The 22,582-nt window shown below is 41.4% G+C and overlaps 2 protein-coding genes across 5 annotated transcripts; one reads left to right on the forward strand and one right to left on the reverse strand.

The window, feature by feature from the left end:
* Positions 1-1,958: 1,958 nt before the first annotated feature.
* Positions 1,959-6,398, reverse strand: fbxo43 (F-box protein 43). The gene is made up of 6 exons (XM_068324441.1): positions 6,241-6,398; positions 4,339-5,179; positions 3,467-4,219; positions 3,016-3,118; positions 2,639-2,833; positions 1,959-2,451 (listed from the first exon to the last, which is right to left on the reverse strand). Exons 2-6 carry the CDS (start codon positions 5,106-5,108, stop codon positions 2,203-2,205), a joined length of 2,070 nt encoding a protein of 689 aa, XP_068180542.1. The 5' UTR covers positions 5,109-5,179; positions 6,241-6,398; the 3' UTR covers positions 1,959-2,202.
* Positions 6,399-6,656: 258 nt separating this feature from the next.
* On the forward strand, positions 6,657-22,250 carry LOC137600884 (sperm-associated antigen 1A-like). Of its 4 annotated transcripts, none has more exons than XM_068322746.1 (19): positions 6,657-6,704; positions 6,947-7,091; positions 7,317-7,476; positions 7,602-7,724; positions 7,804-7,874; positions 8,058-8,170; positions 8,278-8,383; positions 8,570-8,700; positions 8,861-8,967; positions 10,644-10,767; positions 11,191-11,646; positions 12,821-12,920; positions 13,840-13,992; positions 14,437-14,600; positions 18,320-18,461; positions 19,180-19,306; positions 19,565-19,723; positions 20,622-20,945; positions 21,353-22,250. In XM_068322746.1, exons 2-19 carry the CDS (start codon positions 6,949-6,951, stop codon positions 21,479-21,481), a joined length of 2,832 nt encoding a protein of 943 aa, XP_068178847.1. In that variant the 5' UTR covers positions 6,657-6,704; positions 6,947-6,948; the 3' UTR covers positions 21,482-22,250. The 4 variants fall into 4 exon arrangements, with proteins under 4 accessions (XP_068178847.1, XP_068178848.1, XP_068178850.1 ...); XM_068322747.1 differs by having other exon boundaries at positions 14,437-14,594; XM_068322749.1 differs by lacking the exon at positions 21,353-22,250 and having other exon boundaries at positions 20,603-20,760.
* The last annotated feature ends 332 nt before the right edge of the window (positions 22,251-22,582 follow it).

The following is a 22,582-nucleotide window of genomic DNA, read 5'->3' on the forward strand; positions in this document are numbered from 1 at the left end:
AGAGTTTGTTGGCGTAAAAAGTTGAGCGTATCAACTTTGTGTTGATACGCTCCTCCTGGCTTGAGGGTTTACTGACAGATCCTGAAGAGCAGGGAAAAGAACAGAGGAATCTTCTTAATTTAGCTTCAACATGCTCATGGTCTGTATAAATATAATCACAACAACAGCAGTTTGTACAACACCCTCCTAAAAGGTGTTGTAAAAAGAATGATCATGCTAGGATGTTCAATGTTTTGTGATTACCTGAGGACATATCGGGTAGAGGGACAGACGTGGTGATCTGACCTGAACTATGTGTCCTTCTCTGGATCAAGACGCCAAATCCTCATCTGAACAGCTAGGCTAGTCTGAGAATGATCAGGAAGAAACATATTTAGGGGCTTTTCTCAAATATTTTCTTCACAACATAAAGAATTGCATTTTTCATTATTTCTCCAGCGCTGCTTTTTTGTGTAGGCAGAGTGAGATTCTCACTTCAGGTTTAAGGAACAACGATATTTGACGGAAAGATGTCGACACTCTTTATCAAGTATTGGTGGAGAACAACAATTATAAAGTCATAGCTAACAGAAGTAAAACCATGCTATTATCAAACCAGGATGTAAAGAACGAAACATAAAAATCACTACAGAATATAGAAGATTACGGTAAGCTACATTTGTTTTGCGTTCATCATCAGAAGACACAATGGCTAACACCTACAGTACCTGTACTCATTGTAGCAATCACTTTGAAGGAAGAAGGGGAACCTTTCCTTCAGAACCCACTGAATTCCTTGTTTTCCATCCAGACACTGTAAATGTCAGAAAGATTCCTGAGATGGAGCTCCACAACTTCAGCACCTCAGGACAGAGAAACATTCATCGTTTACATGAACAGAGTACTGGTTGTCCACTGGAGGCGTTCTGCCACCACTGAGGGGTTACCACTGAGACACTGTGTTTTGCTGTGGAATAGGGTCGATCGGATTCTTCTGGAGACAACCTCAGCTGCCCCGTTCACCACATCAAACAGTCCCATGTCCTTGTTGTACAGCAAAGACTCTGTCAAAGTCTACAAAAAGATGACGGAGAAGGTTCAAAAGTGCTGTTAAAAGTCAGCTCATCCCATTAAGACTAGTGGGATTACTTTACTGGCAAACGTAAGAAATTAACCAATAGATCATCAGAGGCCAGAGAATTCTCCAACACAGGAAAAAACAATATCAAACAAAAAAGGTGGTGATCCTGATAAATCTGTGTTCTATGAAAAAACCTCTAAATATCAGTAATCAATCATACTCACAAAGTTAGTAGCTGTGAGATGGGAGAGCTCTTCACATGGAGAAGAACACAAATTACCAAACAATAACTCCCAAAGAGTAATTTTAGTCATAAAGCACATCTTACCGATTGGACTTACTCCACACATGGTTCACTTCTATAGAAGAAAATCAGCACAACACATTAAAAAGTTCTGCACCTAAAGTTCACACACACACACACACACACACACACACACACACACACACTAGGCGTAACTACACAAACTGCAGGTTGCTACGGAGTGGATGTTAAAACGCAGGAGTTGGTAAAAGTTTAACTACAGAGCCCGAAGAGAAACAAAGAGTTCTTCCTTCCTGCCAGGTGAGACATCTGTCACAATCACTCACACATTTACATCACTGTTTTTTGTTTGTGTCCGATTGACAACAAAAACAAATCAAACTATTATACGGCATTGAAGCGGCGGGTACATGTTGATTTTGTACCACTAGATGGCGCAAAACACCTAAAAATTATTTAAATGTATAAACGTTTAGAAAAAGTATTACCACAGAAATAGAAACGTGTTTAAAAAAGGTAGTTTATTCAAAAACACATTGGCAAAAGTTGAAAATCTGAGTAATTCCAAAAAACAGCATCTACTACATTTTATCAATGTGTCTGGAAAAGTACATCAGTAAAAATCGTCCGCCGTATGACAGGAGAGACTTCCTTCACATGAACAATTAAAACCATGACTAAGAACTGTTTTAGAAAAAATGCCTGTAAATGTATTACATAAATATACACAAAAACACACTGAAACGTACAGAAGGTGCTCTCAAGCACTGGCATCAGTTTCCTTGTTGCTAAGACTTGTCTACTCCATGAGACAAAAACTTAATAAAACACTAATGTGGCTCTGACACAGCCAACAGGAGCACAGACCACTTCCTGCTCACAGTCTCCTGACATTTCGTTTGCTCTGAGCACTTCCTGGAAGAATGATGTCCTTCTTGTGACGGCCCACAGACTGGCTGCCACACTCTCTGGAGCTGTGGAACGCACACAAACATGCTGTGCAGAATTGGAAACCACAGTCAGCACTGCAGCACACACCCTCGCCTTTGACTGAGTGACACCTTGCAGGATGTTGGCATCGAGGACAAGGCTTGAGGCACTCGTCATTGAAGAGGGTTCTGGCAATCTGGAAGTAAAAAAATGATGTGAAATGATAAAACAAGGTCTTAATGTGAACCTCTCAGAACAGCAACATGAAGACAAATTAGAATCATCATTCATCCTCCAATGAACAATTACTAAAACCTTTGACATGCTGGAAATAGCCAAATTTTAAATGTATTCAAATTTGGAAAATGTTTTTAAAAATGCACCTCTAGAAATTTTTCTCGTTTGCTGCTGCTGCCTGAATGTCGGACACGTTCTTGTAATGGGGTCAGAGTGCAGTTTCCAGACTGGGGGGTGTAGAAGCTGGAGGTCTTGGACTGGGCCTGAACAGTCTTGAGGGCTGACCTCTTAGAGAGAGTCAGTCTGGTGTCTGCATCAGGGACATGGATAGCACCACCGAGCTACGAGTCAACACCACAAAGTTAGTAAACCCATTTCCACTGTTGCTCATTTCCACTCATGAACAGGATGACAGAGAAAAAAACAGCCAGACTTTATTCAGACTGTTGTACTAGTGATCTGAGGTATATATTTCAGTTTATAGTTACTTGAAGCAAAAAGTTGCATGTGGTAAATGTCATACCTCTAGAGCAGCCTCCACTTCGCTCAGGTGGGTTAGTCTCTTAAAACAAGCTCGCTTGTCTTGTTGAATTATTTCATTCCAGCTCTTGCACACCTGACCACATCTATCAAAAAGATGCATGCATGAGACCTTTAATTCACTCCAACCATAACTGTTCAATAAATTACAAACTTTCAAGGAAAATGTGGTTTTCAAATTTAAATGTCATGCTCATAGGTTGGATACCGTGATTGATAACTTGACCAATATGTGATATTTGATGATAGATATGATATTAAAAAAATACTTTTATTAACCCCTTGGTGAAATTATGTTTCTTCTTTTTTCTTCTAAGAGGAAGATGTGCTTAATTTTGTATATAGTACACACATCTATAGAAGCAGAAAAGGGAAACTTGCATTTTACATTGCACGAAGGACCTGCCAGCTAAGGATGAGCATGAACTCCTCACCTGTAGGTGGTCTCAGAGTCCAGGTGGCCCAGAATAACTGCCAGGATGTGTCGTAGGTCCCTCTTCTTCAGCTCTGTGAGTATGTTTACCTTCCCCAGACCCATCTTCCTGCCAATCAGTCCTGCCAATGGCATTGTGGTCTTGAACATGACTGGGGTCTGAGCCAGTGCTGCTGTGGACCTCAGCTGTTCCTTCAGGCTCGGACTTTGGCCAACAAACATCTGGGCTTTCTGTTGGCACATAACATGAACCAGCTGCAAAGCTGGAGTCAGGGACAGATCGATTGGGGTCATCTTGAGAGGGGTTATATCAGGATTAGCAGGAGCTGAACTGCAGGGCGTCATGTTTTCTGGCTTGCATGTAGTGGCTCGGATTGGGGTAGCATAGCCTTGTTTTGCAGATGTCACAATATCAGAGGGCACGTTATTACCACACATAACAGAATGCACACTCTGACAGGTGGGATTGTCAGTAAAAACCTCATCTTTAGAATGGCTCTGGAATTTAGAGAGATGTTCCTGCTTCTTGTCTAAAGGGTCTTCCTCAGACTGAGAGCCACCTTCTTTAAGTGTAGAAAGCCGGTGCTGACGCTGCAAACGTGGCCGCCGCTTTGACTCTGCCACATTTGAGGTTTCACGGTTTCCTCTGGAGCAGGAGAGGAGCAACTCTTGGAATGAGCCATCATGATCCACGGAGGAGTCCTGTGATTTATCAAGGCTCAGAGAACAGAAACCACTGTCTTCACATGCAGACCTGTTTCAGGTTAGAGAGGAGTGAAAACATGAATGTTTCTTATTGATGCTTCAAGCATTCAGCTGGGTACATTTACAAAAGGATTTATTAAGATGTTTAGAAAGAGTCAGAAGCCATACCCGATGTACTTGGGTGTATGTGTCGAAGATGGTGTGGACACATCACTTGAGCTGTCAAATAAGTTATTTATCTCACTGCTGATCAGTGATTGAGAGTATTCCTTTGATGAGGTACGTTGGATGTTACTAAAGCTTGGAGTCTCAGAAACACTGTCATTGAAATCAGAAAGTGAAAGTGACCCTGTCGTCCCAAAAAAAGAAAGGTGATCACAGTTGGCTTTACCATCTTCAATAGTCGAAGTCCTCGTCTGTATGAAAAGAAGACGACGTTTCATCCCAGAGACAGGCATGTCTTGCTCGAGCTTTAGAGCGCTCGGTGCCACAGCTGCTGTGGCAGTGTCTAGAGATTCAAACGAAGCACTCAACCAGTGTTCATACGTGGCACCACTGGAGGACTCAGTCCCTGTGTTGCGCGGTGATCTGGGCTTGACAGCTGTGGTGGGTCTGCACATTAGAAGTTTGGGTCGTAAAGAAGAATCTCTTTTAGGAGTTTCACACCAGCTCACTGCTAATGGATGCGGTGTTCCCCTGTTGTTCTTGTCCAAAACCCCTATTGATTCTCTGCTTCTTTGCTTAGGGGTGATGGGAAGCTTCAGATTCTCTTTAGGTGTTTCAATGGACTCTACTGGACATAAAGACCTACAGGAGTCGGCTCCACTGGTGTTCTGTGGGCTGCGGCACAGACTTGAGTATCCACTGTCAGAGAAGTCATAACAGTGCTGGCCTTTGTGGCTCTTGAGGTAGATGTGTGATTCAGGAGTGCATTGCATTTTGTCCTCCGGTGTGTACTTTCTGTCCCGAACACAGAATTCTCCAACCAAGAATGATTTTACAAAAGGACCTACAGATAACAAAAATGTTAAGTGAAATTGCTCATCAATAATTCAGCAAGTTTACCAGTGCCAGCCTGGTGATTAATTTGTTCTTGAATTTATTCCAAGTAATAAATTATATCTGTCAAATGGACAAATTATGGCTCCAGTGGAAATAACCAGACGATAGACTATAAGAATGTGACGGTGATTTATTAGATCTATCTAATAAAGGGGGCAATGGTTTGATTGTCAGAGGTTATTGGGGTATTCACATTTATCAGGTACTTTTATATGGTATTATTTTCGAATGACTATTACTAATGGGTGAAGTGAAGAGAATGACGGGGGAACGTGTAAACGTTGCCAGCAAATCGTATGACGTACGCATGCGCAAACCTAGATCAAGTTGATTATCTGACCAATTAGTGGCAATAGTTAAGAGTCATTTTGTGATTATGCATTAACCACATGATTTAAAAAATGTCTTTAGGTTGGCTGTCAGCGAACATTGTTCAGGAACACATTGACAAGTTGTTGCCAAATACCCTCAGTTGTTTCCCCTTTGTTGCCATGAGACCGTATTAAATCCCCCGTCACGGCCTCTGATGCCGCTACAAAGTACACGATAGCCGCCAAACTGCCCCCAGCTGTTCATCAAGGTATGAGCCACTAGACATTTTATCAGATAATAAATGAATGAATGAACAGCAGACATCAACATAAACCGACTGTTCAACTTGGTCTTGGACGAAAACACGCACTAAAAACAAACCACCGTTATACAACTAAAATTGTTATTCGGTTAAAAAAACACCACAGCAGACAGTAAGGTGGTGTGTACTATTGGTAGCAGTAGCCGATACGAGCCTAATGTTAATTCACAATTAAAAATACTGTAAAACTCCCTCTGGTCCTAAAGACACGAACGTCACTAATCATCGTTACACTGGTAAAGAACAAATGTTATATCATCTACTCAGCACATTTATTATACAGTCTGGAATCGCGCTCTAACTATATAAGAACCCGTTGCTCCTTTTTTGAGTAGTATTTCAATTAAGTGTTTATTAAAATTGGTTAAACTTACTTTTTCTTGAGGATTAAAAATGAAGGACTGGGTGGAAATGGTTGTTAAAGGTTCTCCGTAATGCGAGTCATACTTTCCCGTATGACAAGCAGTCTACAGCCCGGCTCGAAAGTGCTTACCTGTGAAATAATTAACTTTCCTGTGTCATAAATTACAAAAAAAATAAAACATAGAACTTGTGACTTAACACTGTTCTATAATGCCCCGTTTCGCACAAACCGAGTTAACCTTCATGTTAAGGACGTGCGGTTTGCTCCCTCAGGCTATCCTCTGGGCTTCCGTCGCATCCCCGTCGTTGCTTGTTGACTGCATTCTCACAGAGGAGCTCTCCGGCCACGTTTCAAATTTGGAGCCCGCTGCCGGCCGTGTTACGTGTGTCCGGTTTGGTGCGTGGTCTTCTTCCGCATTGGGTTGTCATAGTAACAGAACCTGCGTTACAGATTGTTTGCGTCGAACAACAGCAGGTAAATCCATTTACATTTAATTTATCAGCTTCCCTGTTAAATGCTAAACAAAACTCTGGCGTGGTTTGAAGTCAGTTCTTCTAAGGCGACCATAACATTTATATTTTACCACATTCTGTGCTAATGCTATCATTTACTTTATGTTAGCTTTAACTTCTAGCTGGTAGCTAGCTTTCATTTTATACAGCCATCAATGGACCAACAATATTTGACTTAACTGAGTAAACTGAAATTCTTTGCAGACATGAGTATAGATGCCTTTTCCTCTCCTCAAATCAAGACTGCTGTTGATTATCGTGGCAGTGTCCCCGTGGAACACCTGGATTATGGGTATATTGAAAAATGTAAAGATGTAAAGTACTTGGAAAAAATCTTGAGACAACTCAGGTGACTATTTAATTACAATAACTAAGTATTCCTACAGTATTAGTGAGGTTTTATGAGTTCTGATTAATTATCTCATGAGAAAATCCATGTGTGGTTCTTGCAATAGATTAATTCCACAAGTTACATAAAGAAAGTGAAGAACAACACAATTATAAAAGCATGACAGATATATTTGTTCTGGATTTATTCTGGATTTTGAAAGACTAATGTTTCATTTATGTTAAGGTCTGGAAAGGAGGGTATGTTTCCTCATCTGATCAGGTTTTGTGAGAGTCATTTGGAGACACTGGAGCCGAGGAGCCCCGCTCTCAGGAAAGAGACCCCCGTGGTCACAGCCGCCAGCCTCTCCACGGATGAGTGGGGCCAAGTGAATGATGAGCTAAAGGTGCTGAATCCTATTCATTGTATTTCTGTTTTTACCTTAAACCCTCTTCCCCTGCTGTAATGTATGAAGCCTTCTTTGGGAATAAGATACAAACATTTTAACATTAAATCTTTTCTTCTTGACAGACATGGCAAAATGAAATAAGAAACATAGACACTTCACTTAAACAGTGGTCTTTGTTTGGTGACTTTGTGAAAGAAAATGTGCCACATGTAAGACTTTCCAATTCCACAATTCCATTAAGCAAGGTAAAGATCCTACAACATTTACTTTATATAAGTATTTATGTGAAATAAAAATAACCAAAAAATTTTTTTAAAACCACAGAATACAATTACAAAAGATAAGGGGAATCCTTCAAAACGCCCTCTACCACGAGATTTCCAAGAATGGGACAAGTAAGCCATTTTGTCTCCACATTTGTTTATTATTATGTAGACACCAGTTACAGGTACTGCACATGAATGGTTCTACTGTCGTTACTTAGGCCCTATCTAAGGTTCTCTCATTATGATGGTTCAAAGTTAAGGAGTTGATGAGAAGGTACTCTGTTGCGCAGATGCATTTTCTTCTCTTTCCAGGTTTGATGTGGAAAAAGAATGTGCAGAAATCAATGAAACGGTGGCCAAAAATGACTCACCTGCCTATATTGACATAAAACTCCCAGAAGTTAAGACTAAAGAGGATGCTTCATGTAATCTATCATATGTTATTCTCCCATATTTATTTAATGCTCTTGTAAATTTTTGCGCACACTCCATTCATATGGGTGAAATGTCTGTGGCTCTCAAATTGATGCAGTGCTGACACAACAAGAGAAGCAGATTCTGGCAAATCACGAAAAGGACAAAGGCAATGAAGCTTTCAGAGCAAAGGATTATAAGGAGGCAGTTGTGTATTACTCCAGGTGAGGTTCTAGATACAAGAACTTTATTATAGAAAGCATTTTACTTCTGCAAATAAGTTTACTGTCTGTGGCCTGCTATCAAATTAGACTGCTGTCTTTTATGAGGTCTGATGCCTTTCCAATTTTTACTCTACTGCCATTAATGTCACATAAATAAAGTTTGTTTTATTTGTTGCTCTATTACAGGAGCCTTTCCGTTTTACCGACGGTGGCTGCATACGGCAACAGAGCACAGGCAGAGATTAAGCTGCAGCACTGGAACAATGCCCTGACAGACTGTCAGAGCGCATTGAAGCTGGAACCACGCAATGCAAAGGGTGCTTTCCTTTAGTGTACTCTACAACTTTAAGTTTATTGTGTTTTATGTTTCCCTCCCTACTCCCTCTTGGTTTCTGAATGTTTTAATGTAAAAACATTTAAATACTGCACCATCATTAACTGTAGTCTTAATGTCTGTGATTTGTTTTGTGTTGTCAGCGCTACTCCGTCGTGCCACTGCTTTATTTCATAAAGGAAACTTCCAAATGGCAGCTGAAGACCTGAGGATGGTACTGAAGAAAGAGCCCCAGAATCCTAGTGCCACTGTAAGTGTTCCACATGTCAAACGGTTTTTGTCCACAGGGTGCCGCTGGATTGGTGTGGGGGCAGACATTTAAAAGCAGACACACAGTAGCTGCTGCAACATGTTAATACGATCATATATTTTTTGTCATCACTGGAAAAGGGAGGGTAATGTAGCAGGGATCAGTTGCTCTGTCTTAAAGGATGAGTCCAGATCCTATTACTATTACTATCACTATTGCTATTACTATAACTAGTTGTCCACCTGAAGATATTGTTTATATGTTATCATCATGTATTCGGAAAATCAAGCGGAGTATCTCTGTACATTACCACCGAAGCCCTTCACTGTAATGTTGTGGTATATGGACAAGTGTGGTATATGAACGAGTGTGGTATATGAACGAGTGTGGTGTATGAACAAGTGTGGTGTATGAACGATTGTGGTGTATGAACAAGTGTGGTGTATGCAGTGTTCTCGTTATCGTGTGTCCTTGCATCGAAACACATTTTTTGACAGGGACACATGATCATCAGACAATGTGCGTGATGCTTTCAATAAACAAAATTGATGCTGCCTTTTAGCGCAATATAATATTGGAAAAAATGCACCTCCATTCAACAAAAATATTCACAGTTTTTTCATATTTCCACTGAAATTTAGAACCTGAAATCGCCATTATGTTTTGATCTCGTGCGAGTTTTATCGTCACGAGACTCACTTGCATGATACTGCGTTATTAAAATTGACCACACGGCAACACGACGTCTGCTCTTTTTACGCGCTGCAGTGAGAGCAAGGAGTTAGCTGTTGCTTACAGTATGCTTGCTCAAGAGGGTCATGTTGGATTTCTCTGTCTGATAAAGCGCTTGGAAACGTCTGCTAATGTGATTAAGCACTATACATAGGTTGATTAATTGACTGATTGATTATTACCATGCCTCTGAAAAAATGCAAAAGTTAGAGAAAAAGCAGGTGACAATGAGTGCTTTCTTGAATAACAAACAATCAAAATATAATTGAAAAAAAGAGAGACATTACTAACATATTACTAAAATTTGTGTGGAGAAGGCTCTGTCAGCTTGGTGCAGTGTCCACAGGAGAATACTGTACAGTACAGTATATGAATTAAAGGCAAAGAAAACTATTGAGTGAAAAGCAAAAGTGGGAAAAAAAAACTGTATTACATATGTATTTATTTCTAAAACTGTTTTTTTTTATAAATGACTACAAGGCTTTAACATTTTGATAAAATAACTATATAATTTTACTCTTTTTTTTCACTTAAACAGTTATGACGTTGTTATTAATAAAATAATTAATAACAGTTTGTTTAGTTTTCATATTGTGCTATTGACAAAACTCAGTCCTTGCATACAGCTTCTACCTTATATTATGCTATTACTTTTGGGATGCATAAACATCATGTTGGGATGCACAAATTTTTTTTGAAGCTCATCCCATGGATGTACTACTTTCCTGAGGTAAAATGAACTCTATGTATGAACGAGTGTGGTATATGAACGAGTGTGGTATATGAACGAGTGTGGTATATGAACGAGTGTGGTATATGAACGAGTGTGAATATGAACGAGTGTGGGATCAATAGGTTTGTCTCGTCTGTAGACTGACTTAACAGGACTGGATTGACTTCCTCTTAATGACAGAATTCTAATGTTTGAATTATTTGTCATTCAGCAACTTTTGTCTGAAACTGAGAAGAAGCTGAGAGAGAGTCACCTAGAGGATGAAAGCGAAGGAAAAGTAATTCTCATCCAAGAAGAAGATGGGGAAGATGAAGGAAAAAAAGCAGAACAAACTGGTGAGATAGTCAATAAACTGTGTATATCTAGGATTTACAGACATTTACATGTGTTAACATGCCTGTGATCATCTATTTAATATGATCAGCACATTGAACAGAAAACTGTAGTGGATTCACACCACTATGTAGAAAATTGTGGCTAAATATACAAAATATTTTTGAGTAGTGATGTTCCCTCTGCATCTGTCTGTGCTGGAGAGAAGACCCCCTCTGTGTTTCTCCGGGTAGGAGGACTGCCCAGCCCCCACTCAGCTGTAATTCCCCACTGACACTGGCTACTTCCTGGAACTCCCTCTCTGAAGCGCTCGTGCCTGCCATCCCCTCCCCCACAGTGATGTAACACTGACTCCTTCCTGTGGGTGTGTCTCCCTTTCTGTCTGTCTCCCTTTGCCTCTCCCTCCCTCTCTCTCTCCCTTCCAGCTTGTCCAGTTGAACCTATCCAGCTTGTGGGAGGGGAGGACAGCGTAGTTGTTCCGACTGAAAGGGGAGACATGGGTAACTCTCAAAAAAAGTCCCACAGCAGAGGAGATGGGGGACCACACAGCGAGTTCAACAACTCCCACCATGGCCATGGGAAGGGCAAAGGAGGCAGCTCTGACAAGTACAAAGTAACACAGGAGTCAAAGGAAAAGTTAACCAATGGAACGAGCAAGAGGGGCTCCACAGCTTCAGCCCAGGATGAGAGAAGCAACACTAAGGGGACTTCAGCCGGAGGAGGAAACACGGAGTCAACTGTCAACTTGAATGCTCCGTGTGGAGCCCTGCCCCCACATCTGTCCCGATTAAAGAACGAGGGAAACCTGCTGTTTAAGAAAGGGCAGTTTGCCGATGCACTAGAGAAATACTCGCTAGCCATCCAAGGATACACAGATTCAGGTAGGATGGAGGAGTCCTCACAGGTGATTCTGTCGAAGCTGTTAGAGTATAGCGCACAAGCGTTCATGCATGAGTACAGACAGCTTTTATACTGACGCCAGCGTGTTACAAACATGCTGTGAAACAACAGCCGATAGTTTAACCGACACATATTTGAATTTTGTTATGGCATTTGTTATTGACAGTGTTACCTACTCAATGGTCATGACATTGCTATTATTCTGCAAGGGCCTCCTTGTATTTTTATTTTATCATTGTGCATGATGTGAAAATTCTAAAAATAACTCAAGATATGTGATACAAATCAACAGTAGTGATCACTCCCTGAGGCATTAGTCCACCTACAAGATAGAAACACTAATAAATGTCCAGGAATGGAAGTGCTGACCTGGTTGCTGTGCCCCCACAGCGATGTGTTACACTGGCGTGTATAAACTGTGTTTCTGTTTTAGCCTCAGCCTGACGCTAAGCCACTAAGCTCAGGTCTGTCCAGATCACATGACCACTAACCACTCAGTGTGAAAGTGAATCTGCAGCACTACAGCTATAATTCTCTTGGGTGGGGGAGAACCTGCTGCCTGTCAGGCCCTATCATCTAACGATTTAGTGCAGCTGAGTGCAGAGATGGAGCAAGAAAATATTCTAAAGACCCTTAAACAAATAACTGACAGTGATTACTGAGACTAAGAGCCTTTAGATGGATGTCAACGTCGTGTTGGGTTAGTAGATCGAGTCCCTACAATGCATCTCGTGCTTTAGCAGGCTTACTTGCTGCATAATTGAGATTCTAAGCTCAGTTCAAAACACTTCCTACACTGATTGCAACAAAGAAACTTTCTCATTGAGTCACTACAGGAACCAATCATTGCAGCAATCACACTAAACACCAAAGGTAGAGTGTGAAGACATACTGTCAGACACTTAAGTAGTGAAATCCCAGTCTTTATGAACTAGTGTTCCCATATTCTGTATTACATTAGTCTGGTTTAGCAGTAATCTCTGAACATTATCAGACACTCGTAGCACATTCACACTTGCTCTAGTCAAGGCCACACCTAAGTAAACCACAGTTTATTCACTGCATTTGTACTTGAAGACATACTCTGTTTAACATCTCTGTAGAGATCAGGAAAAACTCACAAATGAAAACTTGTCCATGTGTGTCTTCATGCAGGGATTGACAGTGTGGAGGATCTGTGTATTTTGTATTCTAACAGAGCAGCTTGCTACCTGAAAGATGGTAACAGCCAAGACTGCATACAGGACTGTACAAGGTGAGACAGATTCTGCAGCCCGGCAGCTTCACTTCGGTCTGGAACTGGTGACTTTATTGTTGGGGATGTTGTATTGGTTCACATTTCAGCAGCACTGCCTGCATTTCAGATTGATAAGAGTTTTTGCAACCTCTATTTTCACAATTCTGTAAACTACATGGCCGTTACTTGCTATTGAGAATCCTTCTTACTGCAGCTACACAGAACACTAGAATGTGTGGCTGACATTATACTGTAGATGTAGACAGAGCACTGACACAACAACAGTTGATCAGAACTTCTCACAGTTTGATCGGAGTTTTTGAGCCCAATGAGTTGGACTACTGTTGTCTGCCATTTTAGTAAACCTGCCCCATATTAGATAAATGTTTGACTGGCCCATCACAAACCGGGACAAGACAAATCTGTCCGACTGGCAGGTATTCTGAATGCTTTTTGCCACATGAGCTTGATAGATTTGCCTTTGCCCAGGTCAGTTTTTTTAGAAGCTTTTCATTTGGCAGTCCTCAGTAGCAGATGACCATTATTTTTTATAAGGGGATTTTGTCTGGGTTGTATTGTAAGGGCTTTTCATTAATCTGTATGGAACAGAAATATAAGCAGCTACATGAAGGAAACTATGACCCTAAAACCTTTTAATCCTTGATATGATTGCTTAGATTCAGCTTTGAAGGCAAGAAGAAAGTTAAGTTGTATGAGAGTAAATTCACACACACAGATCAGAACACATAATATGTGCTATACTGTGCATGGCCAATAATCATCATTGCAAGACAGTATCTGTTTTGTATCAAAGAGCACTATCACACACATAGATTCCCAGTCTGCACACACAGAACTCTAAGAGTAGTATCTATGTTGAAAGCCAGCAGACTTGATCCTTTGCTCTTTTTTCTTCTTGTCTATTTATACCATCCAGAGCCCTGGAGCTGCAGCCATTCTCCCTCAAGCCCCTCCTGCGTCGGGCCATGGCTTATGAGTCCCTGGAGCGCTATCGTAAGGCCTACGTAGATTACAAAACAGTCCTGCAGATAGACATCAGCGTGCAGGCAGCACACGACAGTGTCAACAGGTATTAGCCTTCTCACCTCAGATCCACAGGGCAGGGATCACCAAGCATCTCTTCAATATTATTTAAATCCAAAACTGCATTATTACATGGCCTGAGGCCTAAACTGAAACAAGTCAAATGAATAAACACACAAAGATTATTTGTTGGCCTGCAGATTTAATTAGTGGTCAAATGCAATTCCAGCTCCAGGCTAATTATAGCTTTCTGTGTCTATATCCTCTCTCTGTTATGTAATAGGAAAACTTATGTCTCTGCTTTACGTTCAGGTCAACGACAAAAATAAACACTTTGATGCATGCATACACAGAGATTGTTTTTTCAAAAACACACTAAAAACAGTACAGAGATGCTAACTACAATCACCTACTTATCGTAAACTTTTTTCATTCCTGGTCTGGTTCATGTGTTGCATCCTTGTATTGACTGCTCTGCATCTGTCTCTAGGATCACCCGGCTTCTGATTGAGCAGGACGGTCCCGAGTGGAGAGAGAAGCTTCCCAACATTCCCATGGTGCCTCTATCAGCTCAGCAGCACCGCAGAGAGGAGCCCCCCAGCGCTGAGGTTCTGGAGGCGCGAGCAGAGAAAGCAGCCAGGGATGCAGGTCTGAGTTAAGAGCCAGTGAGACAGCCCTTCATCATTTTAAAAACATGCATCTCTGCAGTAACGTAACTGACCAGTTTCCTGCTTTATGTGGCTGTTAAACATCTCTAGGTCACGTGTATGATCAGATCACAGTGTTAAATATTACACTGCACGAAGTTACCCTCACACTCATGAACCCACTGTGGGAAATTTCCTGTTGCTATTATTCTTGTTCAGGTTTTTTAAAGAGATCTTTAATGTTGATGGGACAAACCTGAATGAATAAAGTTAGCACACTGACACTCATGGGGTACTTTTGACATGAAGCTAAAGTACTCTATTTTTGGAGTAACATGTCACGGTTCGGTGTTGACACCCTGCCAAAGAGGGTGTCCACATTCCCAATGAATAGGTCGCCGAGTAACGAAACAGTTTTTGGCATAATTGTCACAAACGGTTGGAAGCCCCATCGGGTGCCATTCGAACATCACTAGCGAGCCAGGCTTAAAAAGCCTCAAGAAAATCGGCCTGATCAAGTCCAGAGGCCTGTACCATAAAGCGTGATGAACCTAGCCGGGCTTCCTCTTACTTATCTGGCTTCACTTACCGAGACATCCGCCCTCCGGATTTTCGGTACCATAAAGCCGGCTATCAACTCACTAATTCAATTCAGGCATGTCCACTCTAGATCTGTTCGCACTCACATAAAAAGGGCGGAGGTTGCTGCATGCGACCAATCGCAAACATGCAACAAACCGGCCCGAGCTGCATATTTCACAACGGAGGAGCGAACAATAATAATTAATAAATACGAGCAATACAAATCAATAATCCAGGCAAAAAGCAACACAGTTGCAGGTGCCAAACGGCGCAAGGATCGCTGGCACAAAATTGCCGAATGTGTCAGTGCGGAAGTTACAGTAGTTCCATTATAATATTACTTCCCCACTATGACTGTACTTGTATATCTGACTACAGTAACATTTGTGTGTTCCATAAATGTAAGTGTGTACGACATATTTCGTTATGGCATGTGATTGTAGCCCGCGCGACTTTATGAATAGCTCTACATACTGTGTTCTTCCCGAGATTTTCGGCATCGCCAACAGAATACATAGAAGTACCTATGAATGAATGAATCAATGATTTACTTAAACAAATAATTGATTAATGGCATTTTATCTGTGGATTACTTGTAACCCATCCAACGAGGGATTTAAGGACATCATAATAATTACGAACATCACTAAGAAATTTATTAACTGTGGCAAAAAACCTCAGTGCAATGCACACTGTCTGCAGGACTGTCAGCGCGTGGCTGCGGTGCATTACATTACTGATGTAAGGCTCCAGCAGCTGACAGATGTAATGTAACCCCTCTCCCCAAAACCTGTACCTTTCGTACAGTGATTGTTCAGGCAATTCGAACGGATTACAGCTATTTATAAATATTCTATTGCGCCTGAGCGCTCCTCACACAAGCTGTGCACCAAGATCTACTGGGTTCTCATAAAACGGACAGTCCATTTTCCAAGACAACTGATTGGTCAGTAGGTGGGGCTGTTATACCTGCTGAGCTCTGATTGGTCAGTAGGTGGGGCTGTTATACCTGCTGAGCTCTTATCCTGAACTTATCCTGCTCCGGAGCAGGTTAGGTGTTCAGCATAGGTTACCACGACAACATAGCCCGGTAGAAAGTAAGCCACCTTTATGGTGCTGAAAAGCCAGGGTTAAGCCTGAAGTTATCTCGCTAAGCCGTAATTCAGCTTTATGGTACAGGCCTCAGGGGTGGAGATGAGGCTCTGCTCATGTGTTCGGCCTCTCCTTCTGCTACACCCCAGCACAGCAGAGAAGCAGATCAACAACACCGAACCGTGACATAACATTCTAAATATAGAACGTCTGCTAAATTAATGAGGTACTTTTTTCAGTGTAGTACTAAACAGGAAGTAATGGACTTGTTCTGTGGCTGCTGCAGTGAGTGGTTAAAGGCCTTGTGTACATGTCGCCTCTGTTCATGCAGTGTCTCCATTCCCTGGCCTCTGCTTCAGCTGTTGTTTTTAGACTCTAATGATAGAAGAAACCTGCTGGCACAAAGTTTCCGCCCAGGAGATACTCGGCAGCTGATTGTCCACATCATGATTGATTGCTGACTTAGGTCTCACACCTCACAGCCAGTCAGCACAGCATTGATTTCTAGGTTTCAAACCTAAAGCCACATAGCATACAGGACTAGCATGTTTCCATTTGTTTGGTTTTCTCACACATTACATGAAAGTCTACTGAAAAGTAATGCAAGTCCCATATTATGCTTTTTTAAATTCATGTCATTCAGCTGCCAGACGTCCAACTACACTGTATTTGAAATGTCTTGCCCCAAAGTGATCTTTGGTCCTCAGTATCTTTGAATATTGATAAATCCTCTTCCGCTCTCAAAAGGTCTGTTTTAATGGGGCATTGCTCTCAGGTCTTTATCTCCACCCCTCCCCCTTCTGAGCTGCCCAATCAAGACTGCCGTCCCCCACGTGTTCACTTGCGTTTGTTAACCTGTGCCACTCGAACGCGCCTGCATTAAAGATTGGATCGATCAGCATAGTCTGGAACTTTTTAACTTTCAATAACTTTGCTGCTACATATTTTGCTCTAATTCTTCTTGTGTTTTCCACTCTTGTTTATCATGATACAACGGTTGATTTTTCAATGCTAAGCGTGGACCTGCTTCCTCAGTCTTTGCTGAACAAAGACTCGTGGCTCATTGTGTAAACATGATCAGACCGGCCGATTAGATAATTACATCTTGCTTCAAAACGGTGATGTATTGTGATAGTTAAAGCTGTGCTTTCCGAAAATCGTCATGGACAATGATAGATCGTGGATAGCACGGGAGCTAAGCTAACACAAACTAATGAAACATGGGATAATACCAAATTTTTTTCTTGTATTCTCGGTACGTGTGTGTGTCTCCGATCACTTAAGATGAGCTAAACCTGCTTTCATTCACCAAAAAACAGACAATTGTTCCGAATTACTAATTAATGTGCAACTGGTTATGTGTTCGCGGTGATGCTGGGTATAGCATCGGGCAGACACACACAAACTTATACACCTGACTGCTAGTTAGCCAAATGCTAGCTGAATGAAACAGCTTGTGAGGAACTTTCAGTGTGTAGCTCTGGTCCAGGTCATTACCACACACCGCTACCTAGCTTGATCACGAACCACACGCGCGCACACACACAACACACAGACACACAACACAAAGACACACACACAGACAACACACACACTCACACACACATGACTGAAGTGGACCTAACTGGTTAGCCAAATGCTAACTGAGTTCAACAGCTTGTCAGTGTGTAGCTCTGACTTAGGACATTACCACAAAATGCTACCGTGGCCTCAACGAACTCCCCCCTCGGGGATTGCCACGCCCTTGGGCATGTCAACCAATCAATATCATCAATCACTTTGTCCAATCACAGAGCGGATTTTTGACGTCACAAATACCACTCTAGCAAAATCCGATCGTTTTGATTCGGACTGGGCCATGAATTCCTAAAACTCCAAATATCTATTGATGCAGGAAGCATTTGTTTACCAGACTCTAGGAGTTGGTCGGGTTAGGGAGGACCACTATGTGTATGTAGAGACCTGAAAAAGTGTGATTTTCATAATAGGTCCTCTACATCAACAAAAAGCATAGATAATAAGCGGTAATCACCACTGTATTTTGTCTTCCAGAAAGGAAAGCAGAAATTCGTTTTGCAGGTTTGAAACAAGAAGGGAATGACTTTGTGAAGAAAAGCAAGTACCAGGATGCACTGGGAAAATACACTGAATGCCTTAAGCTAAAGCCAGAGGAATGTGTTATCTACACCAACAGGTGAGAAACCCTGTCGCACCTGACCACAGACCAACACAGACACCACTGTCGTCCGTCTTTAATACCATTCCTCACCACGGCTCTATACTCCTCATGGTTTGTTTCCCAATAAACTGAAATACAGCATGTTGGAAAACACACACATGTATTTATTTGTAAGAACACATTAAACTGATTTGTTGTCCCCAGCTGTCATCTGTCAGGTGCTGCATCCACCAGTCTGTCACTGGCAGTGATTAGCATGTATTGTAAATTTGAGCAGAGCAGCCAAAGCTCAGGAAACATCTGTCGACTTGAACTCGGTTTGCCCCAGATCTCTTAAAGCATCACCATCATAATAAATACATATTATCATAGCAAGTGCAATGGATGCAGCAGGCCAACCTGACTTCATTCTTCATCCATCACAGTCGCTGGACATCCTTGATGCAGATGAAATTCTGACACTGGAAATTATTTATTACATACTACCAGCTTTCATAATCAAACACAATTGTACAGGTCACAAGTCAAAAACATTCATATATATTAATATTTTTGTCATGTATAATGTGTAATAAGAATTTCCACACTTGGTATGAGTACAGTTTTTTTAAAATTCTTTTTCTGTTATGCAATAAAGGTAACTGGCTGGATGAAAATCATAAGTTGTGTGTGTGTGTGTGTGTGTGTGTGTGTGTGTGTGCGTGCGTGCGTGCGTGCGTGTCTGTGTTCCCAGAGCTCTGTGTTATTTGAAGCTGGAGAAGTTCACTGAGGCCAAACAGGACTGTGATGCAGCGCTGAAGCTGGATCCAGTCAATAAGAAGGCCTTCTACAGACGGTCGTTGGCTAATAAAGGCCTCAAGGTGAACAACATGGCCCTCAGTCCCAAAGAAGGGCTGGAGCAAACATTGCTAGTTCCTGTCACATTGTTTGACAGGTTCTATCATTTCTTTTCCCACACCCTTTCTACAATCTTTGTGCTGCTGTCTGTCATGGACAGACCACCCTTGTAAAACTGATTTAATTCTCAATAAGACTTTCCTGGATAAAATAATAAAAATACACATAATTTAAAGTGTAAACTTTTATCTGAAAGTGTATTATGTCCATGTCTCCACCAGGACTACCTGGCATGCAGCTCTGACCTGCAGGAGGTCCTACAGCTGGATCCCAATGTGCAGGAGGCAGAAAAGGAGCTAGAGGAGGTTACTTTACTGCTCAGACAGAGTCTGGCAGATGCTACACCGTCCAAACACAGGAAGTCTATCCCTATCACAGAGGTATAAAACAGGCTTTTTCTCATCTATATGTCAAAATGTTGGATTAATGTGTATGTGAATCTGTTTGGGAGGTCCATGATACAATGATGGTGGGACCCTGAATGTGTCAGATTCAAGCTGCACACAAGGCATACTTCAGTAATTCTGGCTGCATCAACTGCAGATGCACGTTTAAAGAGTTTTATGCACAGTACAAACAATTTATGTAAAATACGCAGTATATTAACACTGCACAAGAAAGTGAGGGTTATTAAAAAGCTGGACCCAACCCAACATCAGCATTTTTCAAACATGCAGTATGTCCCTGAAATGTTGTCGCCTCACAAAAGAACACGGATGAGTCTCACACACACTCTAGTGTTTTATTAATTATTTATGTTTACGAGCGGGGGTGCAGAAGGAGGAATTGAGGAGAAAAAATGTATATTGTGTCCTACAGGTATGTTTTCATTTTTGACTATTAGAAGTAATTTTGGTTCTTTCCTTCAGCCATGTAGTTATTTTGTTTTGTTCACAGGTGTCACTGTTTGACCTGTTGAAAACTGCTTTCCACCTTTTTGATATTTATCATCTTGTAAATATCAAATGTTTTCCAAATAATTTGTGTTAATTCCCTTGGATAAATTTGTGCAATGGGGTAAATACAAGTTCTGCTACATTTTCAATATATTTCTATGTACGGTATTTGTGGATTAGTGTTAGCTTCAAGACAATGATGTGGTGCGTTGCTGAGGGGAGCAGAGGAGCAGAAGGAGGAATCGAGGGGACTAAGTTTATGTTGTGTCCTACAGGACAAAAAATAAATGACAGAAACTGATTCATGAGTCATCGTCTTTCCTGCTCATTTACATCTGTTACATGTATACCCACTTTTATCAGCTCTGTTCATCCTGCACAGGATGATGATGATGAGGAGACAACCACTGTTCCTAACTCAGACAGCATCTGCAAAGAAGACGACGTCAGCATCAACCTTCATCCAACCAACTCTTGTGAGTTTGGCCAGGCTCTGAATGCAGCCCGCTGCCACAGAAACACAATGGCTTGTGCCGAACTGCTTGCCAACACATCCTCGGAGATGCTTCCTAAATTCATGAGCACCCAGCTGGATGGAGACACCATCAGCTTCATCATGCAGGCGCTGGACTCCCATCTGTTAGAGAAAGACCCCAACCTTGTCTACCAACACCTCAACCAGCTGCACACAGCCAACAGGTTTTCGGTAAGGTGCAGTGCATGTCCCATTTAAAGAAAGTGATAGGATTCTATTTCCTTACTGCACATTTGGTGACTAACAGGTGTTAACATATGTATGGAGACAACAGAAGAGTGAAACCCTGTCGATTATTGAGTAACTACAGTTTATTTCCAAAACAGAGGACCTCATGTCTATATGACCTTGCCCTTAACTTTTTATTTGGCTCTTTTTCTACCAACAGTGAGGCCAAAAAATAAATGAAAGCATTTTTTGGAAGAATGTCATGATTGAACGCAAAAGTCAAATGCAGTCTGCATGTGGTTTGGATTGGAGAACTACTTGTGAAACATTAATATTGTTTTGTATGCAGTACATAATTGACTTGTGCAGCTGAAGTGTTGGTAATGAATTGTAATCATTCACTTGTCCAGGTTGCCTTAATGCTGCAGGAGAAGGATGGGCGTCACCAAATGACTCAGCTGTTTGAGCGTCTTTTTGCAGTGGAGTGCACAGAGTTCACCAAGAACGATGTTCAGAATCTGGCCAACAAATACATCTGACCCTCCCGCCCCAGCTCTCTGCTGCGTCACTACACCTCCTGGATCTATGCAAAACTCTGCACAAGAACTGAGAATACAAAGGCAGGAAGCCCCACAATGTGTCCCAAAGCCATACAATGCAAATGAGTCGCATTCGCTCCACTGGTCTGTGCTGTAAATGATTTGATTACCAGACGTGTGAGTGAAGAATACAGAATATATTTTTCTCTCCAGAACGTTTTGCTATGCAGATTTCCTTTGTATCAATACTAACATTTATATTGTGCTTAAGTCGGGGAGTTTAGCACAATATAGAATTTGTATTGTAGAATTTGTCTAAAGCATCAAATTCTACCGTCATGTAACGCCATAGGTGTTTCCCAATAGGTACTAAGGTTTGCTCAGGATAGGTTCATGTTCTCAGAGCTGAGCCCTGGTTGGTCTCTTGCCATTAATCTTGTGCTTCTGTAAGACACCAGCTTGGATTACAAATGATATCGGGTGCTTGCTCAACTGCAATGCAAAGGAACATGGCGAATGTACAGAAGTACTATTGTGAATACATGTACTGGATTACTGCTATAGGAGCAGTGTGCTGACATGATTTATTGAGATGACAACAGCATCTGTTAATCTGCTTTCTAATGTTGTGTTCAAAGAGAAATTATCATTCCTAACTATATTACTGAAGCTTAAAGCATCTAGGGCAGAACAAAAAAAAGTTTTTCCTTATAACATAATTATTTAAAAATTCAGAAATGTGATAGAAAATAAATTTGATTCTGATGTATCTTTGTGAATTCATGAGATGATTGTCTCGTTAATTCAGAAAAACAGGAAAAAAACTCCTTTCTGGAGGCATGATGTTTCTGTTCTCACTGTTCTCTCTCCATTCACCATGTTGGAAGCAAATTGGATGTAAACTACAAAATTGTTGGTGTATCGGTCCCACTGGTTCACCTCAGCCTGCCAGTGTGCATCTGCACCTTCATTGTCATGGGAGTCCAGTGATCACACTGTGGAGACACACCATCTTCACGAGATGTGTGCCTTTGACTTTAGATTGGAGGTCAACTTACAAATGTAAGTGTGCAGATTTTCTTAACAGACAGAATATTTATG

This window comes from Antennarius striatus, chromosome 9 (assembly GCF_040054535.1).
Source record: "Antennarius striatus isolate MH-2024 chromosome 9, ASM4005453v1, whole genome shotgun sequence".
In the NCBI taxonomy this organism is placed as follows: Eukaryota; Metazoa; Chordata; class Actinopteri; order Lophiiformes; family Antennariidae; genus Antennarius; species Antennarius striatus.

Coding starts and splice junctions, on each gene's coding strand:
- fbxo43 (XM_068324441.1), bottom strand. CDS start 5,108: ATGCAATGCACTCCTGAATCACACATCTACCTCAAGAGCCACAAAGGC. Junction 4,220..4,338: donor CATACACCCAAGTACATCGG/GTATGGCTTCTG, acceptor AACCTGAAACAG/GTCTGCATGTGAAGACAGTG. Junction 2,452..2,638: donor AACGAGAAAAATTTCTAGAG/GTGCATTTTTAA, acceptor TTTTACTTCCAG/ATTGCCAGAACCCTCTTCAA.
- LOC137600884 (XM_068322746.1), top strand. CDS start 6,949: ATGAGTATAGATGCCTTTTCCTCTCCTCAAATCAAGACTGCTGTTGAT. Junction 8,701..8,860: donor GGAACCACGCAATGCAAAGG/GTGCTTTCCTTT, acceptor TTGTGTTGTCAG/CGCTACTCCGTCGTGCCACT. Junction 20,946..21,352: donor ACACAGCCAACAGGTTTTCG/GTAAGGTGCAGT, acceptor TCACTTGTCCAG/GTTGCCTTAATGCTGCAGGA.